Source organism: Oncorhynchus mykiss, chromosome 21 (genome assembly GCF_057628025.1).
Source record: "Oncorhynchus mykiss isolate SJ-2025 chromosome 21, ASM5762802v1, whole genome shotgun sequence".
Classification (NCBI taxonomy): Eukaryota; Metazoa; Chordata; class Actinopteri; order Salmoniformes; family Salmonidae; genus Oncorhynchus; species Oncorhynchus mykiss.
The window spans coordinates 30575233-30591604 of record NC_143042.1 but is presented as its reverse complement, the minus strand read 5'-3'; the positions used below and the strand labels follow the sequence as shown (position 1 = coordinate 30591604).

General features: G+C 41.4%; 1 protein-coding gene across 6 annotated transcripts in view; it reads right to left on the bottom strand.

Moving 5' to 3' along the window:
• Positions 1-51: 51 nt before the first annotated feature.
• Positions 52-16372, bottom strand: part of si:dkey-172j4.3 (diacylglycerol kinase delta) — a 109264-nt gene continuing 92943 nt past the window's right edge. For 5 of the 6 annotated variants that reach the window (XM_036957730.2, XM_036957731.2, XM_036957732.2 and 2 more), the window contains 5 exons: positions 14836-14950; positions 14414-14503; positions 13822-13941; positions 11267-11375; positions 52-3044 (listed from right to left, as the gene is read on the bottom strand). In XM_036957730.2, coding sequence (XP_036813625.2) covers positions 2992-3044; positions 11267-11375; positions 13822-13941; positions 14414-14503; positions 14836-14950 — 487 coding nt within the window. In that variant the 3' untranslated portion in view covers positions 52-2991. Of the gene's footprint in view, positions 3045-10469; positions 10601-11266; positions 11376-13821; positions 13942-14413; positions 14504-14835; positions 14951-16372 lie in introns of all 6 variants that reach the window. The other variant, XM_090214375.1, reaches the window with a different exon arrangement.

Here is a 16372-nt window from a genome sequence, read left to right as displayed (position 1 = left end):
TGTTGTCCCACTTGGAACACACACACACACACACACACACCCGACTCCAACAGCCATGGATACACTTTATTTCAGCCTCCTGCTAGCAGCCAGTGAATGCTGTCTCTCTCTCTGGGTTCTGGGACATGGATCATTGGCAATTGGATAGCACAAATAAATAGGCTTGGGCCTGAATTCAATCGAAGGCCTGCTGTCGCGAAGGGCGCAGCACGCTTGATATTGGCTGAAGCATAAATGACCTTTTAAAGTCAAGTGCAGTATGCTTTTCGACAACGCGCCTTTGATTGTAATCCGGCCTAAATTCACTGATGATAATCAATCATATGCAGTAAAACAGTAAAATCATAGCCTGCATGATTCCTGTCTTATTGGCAGCAAACATCTATGTCGAGTAAACTGTCAAAATAACAGTTTGGCTCTGAGATGGAGCATAATGTATATCTATTTGGGAACACTCAATCAAGTTCAATACATGATGAGTTCAAAGATTCACAATTCAAGATTTGATCACAATTCAAGATTACATTCAAGATTTGAATCACAATAACATCCTCCTTATCAATTGATACCATTAAATAGTATAATATACAACATCTTGACACTTAGGACTTCAAGGAATACTTTTTAGGCCCAAAGGCTGCCTGGTTACAGAGATCAACCAGTACAACGAATTAACAGCACAAGATTATTATTATTAAACATCTTTGAACAAACAACGTGCAACATCGAGTCCAGCTTTGCGCATTGCACAGCAGAGTCCAGCCAGTGCGGTCTGTAGGCGTGCGTTCACAAAAACTTGCCGTCAAATACTGTTACACAACCGTGGCATATTACAACGTTTCCAAAAATGTTCCTCTTGACTTGATCGTTAAGTCGTTGTTGCATTGTTCTCCATTACCTCTCAGTACCTTGGCGATTGACCACTATATATGTTATGTCACACAAGATTTCAATACTGATATCCTAGCGTCGTGCCATAGACACAACAACAGCCGCTAAGGAATCGTTGGCATAGCGTTGGAGTAACGGTGTCGCAACATTTTTCAGAATACAGTCTTCCATGAGATTAGGATGTGTAAAGTGAGAACATTAGGGTTGAAAAATTCTGTAAACTTTCCCAAAATTCCTGGGTTTCCTGCGTATTTTCACTTCTGAAAATCCGTAAATGTTCCAACGGGATTTCTTGAAACCTGGTAATTTAGAAGAAATTACTGGAATTTTGCCACCCTGAGAGCATGTACAGTAGAACAACCCCTGACAAGTGAATAAACATTTAATATCTATTATGTATATATAATATACTTTAACATTCTTGTTGGTTATATTTATATGTTACATATTAACACACACTGATCTCTGTATAGATGTGTCATAAATACAAGGGAGAGCGACCGTTTCCTTAGCAATAAAAACACAAGTGAACGATCACTTTTACAACAGACACGCACACGTCGCTCGCACACACATTTTTTCTTTTGAGTTTCTCTCTGTAAAGTGCAAGGCAAGGTACAGTAAACTTTGAAATGAATGACACGCACACAGTGTCGTTTGCACACACACACACACACAATCGTCATATGTCGTTTAAAACTTGGCACACGTGTACAGGTACATCACTAAAGCCTATAGCAATAACAGCAGGACAAGCACGCTATTGGTACAGTAGGACAAGCTAACACTTTATCTGGAAGGCTGATAATAAGCTGATAATAAACACCATTACTTAACTATTAAATGACTAATACATAGCTTGTTCTGCATTGAATGAATTAAATACATGTTATTTTAACTTAATGACACAACTTAACTTATCTCTTGTTCATGGTTTAACTATATATGACTCGGCATACTGGTCTTTGTAATATATATTATTTTCATCCGAAACTACTGCTATTCATTAAAGCATGAATAAAATATATAGAACGATATAGTGGTAAACTAACAGTTAAACTATACATAAAATCTTAACAGTTTATAAGCTGTTTATAACCAGACCTTCAAAATAAAATGTTACTCAATTTCTCCAACGGAAAAATACAAGAAATCTCACTGAATTTATATTCCAGCGTAGGGGTAAGGGATGGTATAAGTATATCCCTAACCACAGACGTAGGATCAACTTTCCCTCCTCGAAACCTAAGCATAACCACAAGGAGGGATAATGCAAACCTTAGACGGATCTTAGATCAGTGTCAATGGGCTACTTCATCCAACTTGGAAGGCATGCAGGGACACATTGAGGTCATCGTGGTTTAGATGTTACAGTAAGTACTGTAGTAGCTAGCCGTAGATATTACAGTGAGTACTGTAGTAGCTGGACATAAGATGCTACAGTACATATATTACAGATATTATGGTAAGTACTTTAGCAAGGCCAATATATTAGTACCATATTCTGTCCACATGTATTACATTCCTCAATATGAACCTTCAATAAAAACTTTTTCACATTTTTAAGTCTCCAGTTCCTCAGGTGAGAATAAGTTGAGGTGTTTTTTGTTATTGTTGATGTCCTCCAACAAAGATGTCCTCAAACTTCAGATTTCGAGGAAACTAAAAAGTCCCGAAAGTCAAGAGCGAAAAGAGGAAGGCTAGCCTAAACCCCAAAAAAGAGGATATATCTAAGAATAAAAACAAAATGTCCACTCCCGTCATGCAAAGGACAGCACCGCCTATGTAAACACATTGCGTTGTCAATTAAACAAAATATGCTTAGAAACTCTTTCCTCATCTCTGATTGGCCACTTTGACTATCAAGAAGAACACGCCCACATCTCTGGTCAGCAGGTCAAACAGCACACCAAACGGTGATGCAATGCAAAGTTACGCCCCCTCGTTAAAAACAACTCCTCCCTGATTACAAAATGGAGAACATTGAATCAAGGGGGAGGTGATAGCTGAATGGGGAGGGTCATTGAATTGTTGAATAATTTATCCCCCCTCCGGTTGCCATAGTGACAGCTGTCTTCTTAAGCCTCCTCGTTAAGTTCCTCAATTGCCTGAAGGATCCGTCTCACATGCCCCACCTTTAATATCCCAAGTTCCTGTGGGGGAGAGAGAGAGATGGACAATCAAAGTTTCTCCTTTTTACACAATGTTAATGAATGTTTCACTGTTTTTCAAAATCGTTAGTTTTCATCAACTTAAGTAACTTGTGCAGCTTTCAGGGGCTTCATGCACCCTAAAAATCTGAGGATGCAAAAAGTATGTGAGGACGGTTGGGGGTGGTCCAGAAGGGGGCCCCTGTCCTTGCATTTTTTTAACACCTGAAACAGCTTTTTACTGAAATCTAGAGCCAAAGTCATTAAGCTATGTCAAAAACAACAACAAAAATCTGCATATCTAAGTATACCTCGAGCCGTCTATCTTAAACTATATACACGTCTCTGTATCTCGGCTAAAATCTGGGTAAAAGATTGAAAGGAATGTGAGTCTTATTCAGTACATTTAGTTATTGCTTGCTTTTCTAAAGTCTACCAACCTTGCCAGCCCGTATGCCAGCTAACATAGGTAGACAAGCTAGCTACTATAACTTGATTAATAGCCTGAAATGGCTTCTTGGTAGCTAGTTGAGGTTGGGAGATTGGGAATCTGAGCTAGCTAAAGCCAACTTCATAAAATTGTTAGGTTGCTAGAAATATTACAGAGAAACATCAACAACAACATATACACTACCGTTCAAAAGTTTGGGGTCACTTAGAAATGTCCTCGTTTTCCATGAAAACATACATGAAATGAGTTGTAAAATGAATAGGAAATATAGTCAAGATGTTGACAAGGTTATAAATAATGATTTTAATTGAAATAATAATTGTGTCCTTCAAACTGCTATTGTAAAATAATCCTCAATTTGCAGCAATTACAGCCTTGCAGACCGTTACATTCTAGTTGTCAATTTGTTGCGGTAATCTGAAGAGATTTCACACCATGCTTCTTGAAGCACCTCCCGCAAGTTGGATTGGCTTGATGAGCACTTCTTACGGTCAAGCTGCTCCCAAAAAAAGCTCAATAGGGTTGAGATCCGGTGACTGTGCTGGCCACTGCATTATAAACAGAATACCAGCTGACTGCTTCTTCCCTAAATAGTTATTGCATAGTTTGGAGCTGTTCTTTGGGTCACTGTGTTGTTGTAGGAGGAAATTGGCTCCAATGAAGTGCCGTTCAAAGAGTATGGCATGGCATTGCAAAATGGAGTGATAGGCTTCCTTCTTCAAGATCCTTCTTACTGTACAAATCTCCCACTTTACCACCACCAAAGGACCCCCAGACCATCACATTGTCTACACCATGCTTGACAGATCGCGTCCAGCACTCCTCCAGCATCTTTCATTTTTTTTCTGCGTCTCACGAATGTTCTTCTTTGTGATCCGAACACCTCAAACTTAGATTTGTCTGCCCATAACACTTTTTTCCAATCTTCCTCTGTCCAATGTCTGTGTTCTTTTGCCCATCTTAATCTTTTATTTGCCAGTCTGAGATATGGCTTTTTCTTTGAAACTTTGTCTAGAAACTCTATCTGTTTAATTTCTTTACCAACCTATTGTTCACCTAATACCTTTTTTTGCACTATTGGTTAGAGCCTGTAAGTAAGCATTTCACTGTAAGGCCTATTCACATTTCACTGTAAGGCCTATTGTATTTGGCGCACGTGACAAATAAACTTTGATTTGATTAGAAGGCCAGCATCCCGGACTCACCTTTTCACTGTTGGCGTTGAGACTGGTGTTTGCCTGTACTATTTAATGAAGCTGCCAGTTGAGGACTTGTGAGGCGTCTGTTTCTCAAACTAGACACTCTAATGTACTTGTCCTCTTGCTCAGTTGTGCACTGGAGCCTCCCACTCCTCTTTCTATTCTGGTTAGAGCCAGTTTGCGCTGTTCTGTGAAAGGAGTAGTACACAGCGCTGTACGAGATCTTCAGTTTCTTGACAACTTCTCACATGGAATAGCGTTCAGTTCTCAGAACAAGAATAGACTGACAAGTTTCAGAAGAAAATACTTTGTTTCTGGCCATTTTGAGCCTGTAATCAAACCCACAAATGCTGATGCTCCAGATACTCAACTAGTCTAAAGAAGGCCAGTTTTATTACTTCTTTAATCAGAACAACAGTTTTCAGCTGTGCTAACATAATTGCAAAAGGGTTTTCTAATGATCAGTTAGCTTTTTAAAATTATAACCTTGGTTTAGCTAACACAACATGCCATTGGAACACAGGAGTGATGCTTGCTGATAATGGGCTTCTGTACGCCTATGTAGATATTCCTTAAAAAATCAGCCATTTCCAGCTACAATAGTCATTTACAACATTAACAATGTCTACACTGTATCAATTTGATCAATTTGATGTTATTTTAATGGACAAAAAATGTCATTTTCTTTAAAGAATAAGGACATTTCTAAGTGACCCCAAACTTTTTAACGGTAGTGTATATACAGTACCAGTCAAAAGTTTGGACATACCTACTCATTCAAGGGTTTTTCTTAATTTTATACTATTTTCTACATTGTAGAATAATAGTGAAGGCATCAAAACTATGAAATAATACATATGGAATCATGTAGTAACCCAAAAAGTGTTAAACAAATGAAAATATATGTTAGATTCTTCAAAGTAGCCACCCTTTGCCTTGATGACAGCTATGCACACCTCGGCCTTCTCTCAACCTGCTTCACCTGGGATGCTTTTGCAACAGCACGTGTTTGCGTGTCTGCGTAGCCCTTTGATAAGCTGTTCAGGAGTCTCAAGGCTTGGGGGTAGAAGCTTTTAAGAAGCCTTTTGGACCTAGACTTGGGACTCCGGTACAGCTTGCCGTGTGGTAGTAGAGAGAACAGTCTATGACTGGGGTGGCTGGAGTCTATGAACATTTTTAAGGCCTTCCTCTGACACCGCCTGGTATAGAGGTCCTGGATGGCAGGAAGCTTTGCCCCAGTGATGTACTGGGCCGTACGCACTACCCTCTATAGCGCATTGCAGTCGGAAGCTGAGCAGTTGCCATACCAGGCAGTGATGCAACCATGCTCTTGATTGTGCAGCTGTAGAATCGTTTGAGGATCTGAGGACCCATGCCAAATCTTTTCAGTCTCCTGAGGGGGAATGGGTTTTGTTGTGCCTTCTTCACAGCTCTCAACCTGCTCCATCCGTCAGTGAGAATGGAGGTGTGATCAGTCCTCCTTTCCCCTGTAGAGCACAATCATCTCCTTTGTCTTGATCATGTTGAGGGAGAGGCTGTTGTCCTGGCACCACATGGCCAGGTCTCTGACCTCCTCCCTATAGGCTATCTCATCGTTGTCGGTGATCAGGCCTACCACTGTTGTGTCATCGGCAAACTTGATTATGGTGTTGGAGTCGTGCCTGGCCATGCAGTCATGAGTGAACAGGGGGTACAGGAGGGGATGGAGCACGCACCCCTGAGGGGCCCCCAAGTTGAGGATCAGAGTGGCGGATGTGTTGTTACCTACACTTACCACCTGGGGGCGGCCGGTCAGGAAGTACAGGATCCAGTGGGAGGTGTTTAGTCCCAGGGCCCTTAGCTTAGTGATGAGCGTGCTATGGTGTTGAACGCTGAGCTGTAGTCAATGAATAGCATTCTCACATAGGTGTTCCTTTTGTCCAGGTGGGAAAGGGCAGTGTTGACTGCAATAGAGATTGCATCATCTGTGGATCTGTTGGGGCGGTATGCAAATTGGAGTGGGTCTAGTGTTCCTGGGATAATGGTGTTGATGTGAGCCATGACCAGCCTTTCAAAGCACTTCATGGCTATAGACGTGAGTGCTACAGGTCAGTAGTCATTTAGGCAGGTTACCTTAGTGTTCTTGTGCACAGGGACTATGGTGGTCTGCTTAAAACATGTTGGTATTACAGACACAGTCAGGAACATGTTGAAAATGTCAGTGAAAACACTTGTCAGTTGGTCAGTGCATGCTCTGAGCACACATCCTGGTAATCCGTCTGGCCCTACGGCCTTGTAAATGTTGACCTGTTTAAAGGTCTTACGTCGGCTATGAAAAAGCGTGATCACACAGTCGTCTGGAACAGCTGATGCTCTCATGCATGTTTCGGTGTTACTTGCCTAAAAGCGAGCATAGAAGTAATTTAGCTTGTCTGGTAGTCTCGTGTCACTGGGCAGCTCGTGGCTGTGCTTCCCTTTGTAGTCTGTAATAGTTTGCAAGCCCTGCCACATCCGACGAGCGTCAGAGCCAGTGTAGTAGGATTCAATCTTAGTCCTGTATTGAGGCTTTGCCTGTTTGATGGTTCGTCGGAGGGCATAGCGGGATTTATTATAAGCTTCCAGGTTAGAGTTCCACTCCTTGAAAGCGGCAGCTCTACCCTTTAGCTCAGTGAGGATGTTGCTGGTATTCCATGGCTTCTGGTTGGGTTATGAACATACAATCACTGTGGGGACGACGTCATAGATGCACTTATTGATGAAGCCAGTGACTGATGTTGTGTACTCCTCAATGCCATTAGAAGAATCCCGGAATATATTCCAGTCTGTGCTAGCAAAACAGTCCTGTAGCTTAGCATCTGCTTCATCTGACCACTTTCTTTATGACCGAGGCACTGGTGCTTCCTGCTTTCGTTTTTGCTTGTAAGCAGGAAACAAGAGGATAGAATTATGGTCAGATTTGCCAAATGCGAGGAAGAGCTTTGTACGAGTCTCTGTGTGTGGAGTAAAGGTGGTCTAGAGTTTTTTTCCCCTCTGGTTGCACATTTAGCATGCTGATAGAAATTAGGTAAAATTGATTCCCTGCATTAAAGTCCCCGGCCACTAGGAGCGCCGACTCTGGATGAGCGTTTTCCTGTTTGCTTATTTCCGTATTCAGCTCATTGAGTGCGGTCTTAGTGCCAGCATCAGTTTGTGGTGGTAAATAGACAGCTACAAAGAATATAAATGAAAACTCTCTTGGTAAATAGTGTGATCTGCAGCTTATCATGAGATACTCTACCTCAGGCGAGCAAAACCTCAAGACTTCCTTAGAATTCATGCACCAGCTGTTGTTTACAAATATATATAGACCGACACCCCTTGTCTTACCAGAGGCCGCTATTCTATCCTGCCGAAAAAGCTTAAAACGCGCCAGCTGTATGTTATTCATGTCGACATTCAGACATGACTCTGTGAAACATAAGAGATTACAGTTTTTAATGTCCCGTTAAGAGAAATGTGATCGTAGTTTGTCTATTTTATTTTCCATTGATTGTACGTTGGTTAATAGGGACGACGGTAAAGGGAGATTACCCGCTCGCCCTCGATTCCTTACAAGGCACCCAGACCTTCTTCACGGATATCTCTGCCTCTTTCTCCTGCGAATGACGGAGATGAGGGCCTTGTCGGGCGTCTGTAGTAAATCCTTCCCGTCCGACTTGTTAAAGAAAAAGTATTCCTCCAGTACGGGGTGAGTTATCTCCGCCCTGATATCTAGAAGCTCTTTTCGGTAATAAGACACGGTAGCAAAAACATTATGTACAAAATAAGTTACAAATAACGCAAAAAAACACAATAACACATTTGGTTAGCGCCATCTCCTCTGGCGCCATTCAGCCCAAGCAAATCTCTTCTTATTGTTGATGTCCTTTAGTCGTGGTTTCTTTGCAGCAATTCGACCATGAAGGCCTGATTCACGCAGTCTCCTCTGAACAGTTGATGTTGAGATGTGTCTGTTACTTGAACTCTGAAGCATTTATTTGGGCTGCAATTCCTGAGGCTGGTAACTCTAATGCACTTTCCTCATGGCGGTCCTCATGAGTGCCAGTTTCATCATAGCGCTTGATGATTTTTTGCGACTCTACTAGAAGAAACATTACAAGTTCTTGAAATTTTCTGGAATGACTGACCTTCATGACTTAAAGTAATGATGTGTTGTCATTTCTCTTTGCTTGTTTGAGCTGTTCTTACCATAATATGGACTTGGCCTTTTACCAAATAGGGCTATCTTCTGTATACCACCCCTATCTTGTCACAACACAGCTGATTGGATCAAACGCATTAAGAAGGAAATAAATTCCACAAATGAATGTTTAACAAGGCACACCTGTTGATTGAAATCCATTCCAGGTGACTACCTCATGAAGCTGGTTGGGAGAATGCCAAGAGTGTGCAAAGCTGCCATCAAGGCAAAGGGTGGTTACTTTGAAGAATCTCAAATATAAAATATTTTTTGATTACTACATGATTCCATGTGTTTATTCATAGTTTTGATGTCTTCACCATTATTCTACAATGTAGAAAATAGTACAAATAAAGAAAATCCCTGGAATGAGTAGGTGTGTCTTAACTTTTGACTGGTACTGTATATATATAAATATATGTATTATTATTATTACAGGACAAATCTGTGGTGGCATGTGTCCTTGTACCCCCTATGGGCATGATGCCTCTAGCCGCATTCACATCACGTTTGGAACTCCAAGCTAATATGAACGTGAGTTATTTGCATAAAGTTAGTGAGTTATTTGCATTCCTGTTAGTTGATTCTGATACCTCCATTTCCCACGTTAGAAGTATTATCTTCCTACAATGAGTAAGCAAGTCATTGATAGAAAAGTAATCAATATACTGAACAAAAATATAAACGTAAAATGCAACAATTTCAACGATTGTAATGAGTTATATGAACTAAGGAAATCAGTCAATTGAAATAAATGAATTAGGCCCTAATCTATGGATTTCACATGACTGGGCAGGGGCCACTTGGGAGCCAGGCCCAGCCAATCAGAATACGTTTTTTTCCCACAAAAAAAAGCTTAATACAGACAGAAATACTAGATTAGCTGTCCGGGTGGCTGGTCTCGGACAATCCTGCAGGTGAAGAAGCCGGATGTGGAAGTCCTGGGCTAGCGTGGTTATACGTGGTCTGCGTTTGTGAGGCCGGTTGGACGTACTGCCAAATACTCTAAAACAATGTTGGAGGCGGCTTATGGTAGAGAAATTAACATTCAATTCTCTGACAACAGCTCTGGTAGACATTCCTGCAGTCAGCATGCCAATTCCATGCTCCCTCTAAACATCTGTGGCATTGTGTTGTGTGACAAAACTGCACATTTTACACATGTGTAATGATCATGCTGTTTAATCAGCTTCTTGATATGCCACACCTGGCAGGTAGCTGGAATATATTGGCAAAGGAGAAATTAACACTAACAGGGATATAAACAAATTTGTGCACAACATTTGAGAGAAATAAGATTTGTGTGTGTATTTGACTTTCCTGGGATCTTTTATTTCAGCTCATGAAACATGCGATCAACACTTTACATGTTGCGTTTATATTTTTGTTCAGTATAAAACGGTATACCTTCCTACATTCATAAAGCATAAATGTCACTTAAATTGATTACCAAATCACACACTCAAGAAGGCCATGCACAGTTCCAGTGTAACTGGAAATAAGACTATGCCTTAGACCCAAAATGGCTGCCTAGTCCTATACCCAAAATAGGGACCGAGTTTCCTATGGTCCTCCTGTACCTTGAGGTCGTGCCGCTGCAGCTGTGAGAGCTGGCAGCCCTGGATGTCCCTGGAGAGAAAAGTATCTCTGTACTCCCCTAACCCCAGAGAGTACAGCCACGCAGCTACCTCCTCACTTTCCCACCTCTCCGCTATAGCCACAGACACAGACACACGCACACGTGCACACAGACAGACCAGCGCAAAGAAACACACATATAGATATACAAAAAGAAAACACACAGACACTGAAAGTTCACATTCCAGAAGAGGCTGCTGGGGGGAGGACGGGCACATAATAATGGATGGAATTGAGTTAATGGAATGGTATCAAACACATGGAATCAATGTGTTTGATATGGTCCAATCTATACCGTTCCAGCTTTTACTATGAGCCCGTCCTTCAATTTAAAGTGCCACCAGCCACCACTGACAAGGACACTGAAAGTTCACGAATCCACAAGCATGCATAGCTGAACTCAAAGAGAAACAGAATCAAACAAGAGAAAATAAACATACAGAAGCTACAAGATAGAGCTACACAGAATTTAGAGCAGGCCAGGGCTATTCATATCTGGAGCCTGATTGTCCCCAGCAGGCCGTGAAGTAGGGGACTCGCCTAGACTCTTACCTGACCGTTGCACCAGGCCACAATGTACTAAGCTGTGGCTGTGGTTGTATGGAGGTTAGGCCTCAAAGCAGGGGTTCGCCTGGATCCTTACCCGACAGAGAGCTGTTGGACCAGGCCACAATATACTAGCGTGGCTGTGGTTGTATGGAGGTTAGGCCTTAAAGCAGGGACTCGCCTGGATCCTTACCTGACAGAGAGCTGTTGGACATCTGCTTGTGGAGCTTCTCTCTCTCCTTCCTCACCTTGGGCATCATCTTTAGCTTCATGCTACTCTTACCACTCACTCTCACAGAGTCCTGGAAAGAGGGAGGGAGGAACAGAAAATGGAAGAATAGAGGGAAGAAGTGTCACACCCTGGTCAAAGTATTTTGTGTTTATCTTTATTTATTTGGTCAGGCCAGGGTGTGGCATGGGTTTTTGTATGTGGTGTGTATTTATGGGGATTGTAGCTAGTGGGGTGTTCTAGCTAAGTCTATGGCTGTCTGAAGTGGTTCTCAATCAGAGGCAGGTGTTTATCGTTGTCTCTGATTGGGAACCATATTTAGGCAGCCATATTCTTTGAGTTTGTCGTGGGTGATTGTCCTTAGTGTCCTGATGTCATTGTTCTGTGTTAGGTTACACAAGTATAGGCTGTTTCGGTTTTCGTTAAGTTTATTGTTTTGGTAGTGTTTGTGTTTAGTGTGTCACTTCATTAAACATGGATTGCAATAGACACGCCGCATTTTGGTCCGACTCTCCTTCTCACCAAGAAAACCGTTACAAGAAGAGAAATAATGGTGTGGTTGAATAAAAATGACTTCTGCTGTTTGTCAATCCATGTACAAATCAGACCTGGGTTCAAATACAGTTGTAGGTATTTCAATTACTTTTCAATAGATTTCAAAACAAGTATTCATATAACCTTCATTTGAAAAAAAAAACAAGTAGTCGAATATTGGAATGTATTTGAAAATACCATTTGGAAAGTATTGGCATGTATTTACAATTACTTCAAATGCATTTCGTTGGAAGTATATGAAAGATGGTATTATCCCAAAAATATTTGAATGCATTTGAAAATAGTTGTGAATGTACATAGTAATTTTATTTAAAATAACAAACAAACTTAACATGTATAGGTCTTATTTCACTGTTTCATCACAATATGTGGCCCATACTTTATACTTTGGTGTCTCATGAAAGAGATGCTATGTTACATTTCAAAAACATCAGCGTTTCAAAAAGCTCCTTGGACATTGAACTGAGATCTGGTCTGAAGATACGCCCTCCAATGCTGAAAAGCTGCTCCACAGCTGCGAAGGATGCTGTGACGTGTAGGTACTCAGCAGCAACTCTACTCAGTGTTGGGCATGTGTGACTGTGTGTCTTCCAGAATTTTAGAGGATCAGTGTGGCGCCGGTAAACTTTGTGGCAAGATCATTGATGTCTGCAGTAAGTGCAGCCTTCTAAGTGGCATTGCACCATGCCAGTTTAAATTGTGAATCCAAGACTGAGGCAATTTGGTATGGTTTCTTATGCTCATAAACAGTCAGGCGCTTGTCAACTTCTTCCAGGTTTTTGGACAAGCTTTCCATTCTACCTGGTAGAGCAAGTGAGGAGCTGTTTAGTCAGTCCTCTGATACATGGAATGATGTAGCTGGCTGTGACAATGTCAGACAGATCCTTGCACTCTATCTGTGGCAACCTCAAAGGGGGTTTGGATGTCCACAACATCAGCGAGGACATACTTCTCATACATAGATAACTTGGTGACAGGCAGTGTCAAGCATTTCTTCATAAGTACTGAGAACTGAGCGAATCATTTCTGTTGAGAGTTCTACCTTGTGGCTGGTTGCAGACGATTCTCCCCTTCAAGGTGACCCTGTGCAAATATTGCTTGCTGTAGTGGGAGACAATGTTGGAGGCTTTGGAAATGGCTTTGTTGTGGTTATCTGCAGATTTATAGGCATCTTTCACAGTGAGTTGTAGTGTGTGAGAAAAGCGTCTTTCACAGTGAGTTGTAGTGTGTGAGAAAAGCATCTTTCATGCTGTGGAAAGTGAACTTCATCAAGGTCAGTGGAACTTACAGACCTTCCTCCACTTCATCATCGGTATCCTCTTCTTCAGAGGATGTGTCGTCTTCAAAATTAGAAAAGGCAACAACCATGTGACTGGCGTTATAGTTGACCACGGTGTTGACTTTGGTTGTAGTGATCCAAGATTTCCGCAGACTGTATGTGCTGGCAATGCATTCTCCAGTATGGCGGCCTTTGAACCGTTTACATGCCAGCATAACACTGTGAAGAGTCCAATTCTGTAGGAAGTGCCATGCCTTTTAGAGCTTAATATTTGACGGTTTTTGAAAAGGGTTTCAAATAGTATTCAGTGAAGTATTTGAAATTGGCAGACTTTTTTATTTTATTTTATTTTTTACAAATAACCATTAAAAAACAAATACAAATAGAAAGAATACACAGAAAAAAAAACATCTTAAATAACAAATACTCAAATACACGTGTATTTCAACCCAGGTCAGGTACAAATTGAGTAGACAACTTTACCAAAGAAACACAAACACCCCCCCCCCCCCAACCTTTACTCTAGGGTTTCCCAAACTCGTTTTGGTTTTTGCCCCAAAACTACATAGCTGATTCAAGTTTGATGATTAGTTGATTATTTGAATACGGCAAAAACCAAAACGTGCACACCTTGGGGTCCCGAGGATCACGTTTAGGAAACCCCATCTTACACACACACACTCACATCCACTTCCTCTGAGCAGTGCATGGCAGGGCAGATCCAGTGTATATCATCTAGCTTGTGGAGTTCAGCACTCAGAGAGTTGAGAGTAGAGAGAAGGTCCTCTTCCTGGGGAGAGTCCAGCTAAAACAGATCGGGAGGGGGAGGGGGGGGACAGGGAGGAGAGCGGGAGGGGGTGGGGGGGAGGAGAGCGGGAAGGGGGGACAGGGAGGAGTGAGGGAGGGGGGGGGAGGGAGGAGAAGAGACCAGTAAAATATACATACATGATCTATTAGGAAACCTTTTTCACACTACTGAGCCGAACCAAACAGAACCGAGCTAATTAGCCTAATCTGCACTGGGTTTGTCTGTTCACGAATTCACCATGTTTGCTGGGACAGACAATGTGAAAATAAAATGTCTGATCCAGCACAGTAAGGTTTGGGTTTAGCCTGGGTCCTGGGAACTGTTCTGCTATCATTCCACTCCTTCCCACACCTTGTCATGCAAAAGAATATGTCAATGACAAGGAATGAAAGGAATGTTAGCAAAACAGGTTCTGTATTTCAGGCTAGTTGGGGTTGGCTATAGTGCGGTGGTAGAGTTTATAGTATACCAGTAGTTTTCCCTCCAGCAGCATCCTGGTCTCCAGCTGAAGGACTTTACTGCTGTTCACAATCTCCACTGCTGTACTGCGACTCAGACACTGAAGAAATAAAACATACACATACTATTGTATCGGGTACTTCAGCATTTCAATTACGATAGGTTAGGGCTAGGAGTTAATCGTAACCCATGACAGTGTAGTTTTGTTGCCCCCTCAAAGTGTTTCCCCACAGTGGCTGCTGGGTAGTGTAGTTGTGTCTTCCCCAGAGTAGCTTCTGGGTGGTGTAGTTTTATGTCCCCGCAGGTCACTGCTGGGTAATGTTGTTTTTGTTCCCACAGGTGGCTGCTGGGTAGTGTAGTTCATTGCATTCAGAGAGGCTGCTGGGTGGTGTAGTTTAGTGTAGTGACAGCTGGGTAGTGTAGTTGTCTTACCTCAGGGCTGGATGGTTTGGAGGGGAATGCTTCAGTGAGGACCATGGCACTAGCATTGACAGCATGGGCTAACTCCTGTTCTACCAGTTTGTGGGTCTTAGCTGCCTCTCTTATCCTACAGGAAATAAACATAACATTGTTTTATATATCAAAATAAAAACAAATATAACCGAAGAAAGACTTGAATTGTAAGAGCTCCATTTTCCTCAACATCTTTACATTTTAGAAACATGTATGTAAGAGTTTGGGGAGCACTTTATTATAACTCCACATAATAAAGAATTTATAATGTATTTATAAATAGTTTATTCATCATTTATAAAAATGTTTTTTTAAATGTCAGCAACCTAGTTATTCACACATTTATACACAACTTTAAAAGTATTTAATAATGATCCATAAGATAATTCAGCAGATATTTAATGTAGGTCCTTATAAACCATTTACTAATCATTAGTATTTTTGCGTGGCCTCATCTAAAGTGTGATCTATTTATACATTATAAATACTTTGTAAATGTTTTGAGTGACCCTTGTAATTTATCACAACAAATGGACATTCCAGCAGTACCTGATGCTCCTTAAGATTTAAACAATAAGCACACAATACAGGGGATGTTTAAGAAAATATGAAACATTTTATTTGAAAATAGTCACACTATTGTAATAGTGTGATGTGTAACTTCAGACACACTCCATGCTGAGTGAAATAATGTGTTTAGTCCGAAAATGTGAACAAACGATTTTTGACAGTGACTTTTCTATCAAAGTGTGGATTGCAATCACTCCATAGAGCAGTGTAATCTCAGGTAAACCAGAACAAAAATATTGCGTAATTTGGTCCGATGCATGATTAAGTTCTGAGTCCATAAGTGTTCCGCTTTGTCTCCACCTTCGCAAAAGGAAACTCTCAGCCAAACAACACCACACACTAATTTCACCACATGCGCAAAGCAGTCAAAGTTTAAGCCGTGCCTTTCCCAGTCCTGGTACAGTGGTTCCTCCTTTAAAAGTTGCGTAATACTGCAGCACACTTTGCGGGCTGCTACAGATTTCACGTTGTCACGTTATTTAATTGTCAGCCATTTTTACCATTAATGCTAGTTCGTGCTAGTTTGACAACCAGAGGGCATCTTTGAGAAGCATTTGAGTCTTCAATATTGGAATTACTAGATCATTTGCTATGAAGCCCCTAAATAAGATCTGGTGCAACCAATTACCTTCAGAAGTTACATAATTAGTCCACCTGTGTGCAATCTATGTGTCACAATCTCAGTATATATACACACATGTTCTGAAAGGCCCCAGAGTCTGCAACACCACTAAACAAGGGGCACCACCATGCAAGCAGCACCATGGCGACTAATGATCTCTCCAAACAGATCAGTGACAAAGTTGTGGAGAAGTACAGATCAGGGTTGGGTTTTAAAAATATCAGAAACTTTGAACATCCCACGGAGCACCATTAAATCCATTATACAAAAATTGAAAGAATATAGCACCACCACAAACCTGCCAAGAGAGGGCAACCCTCAAAA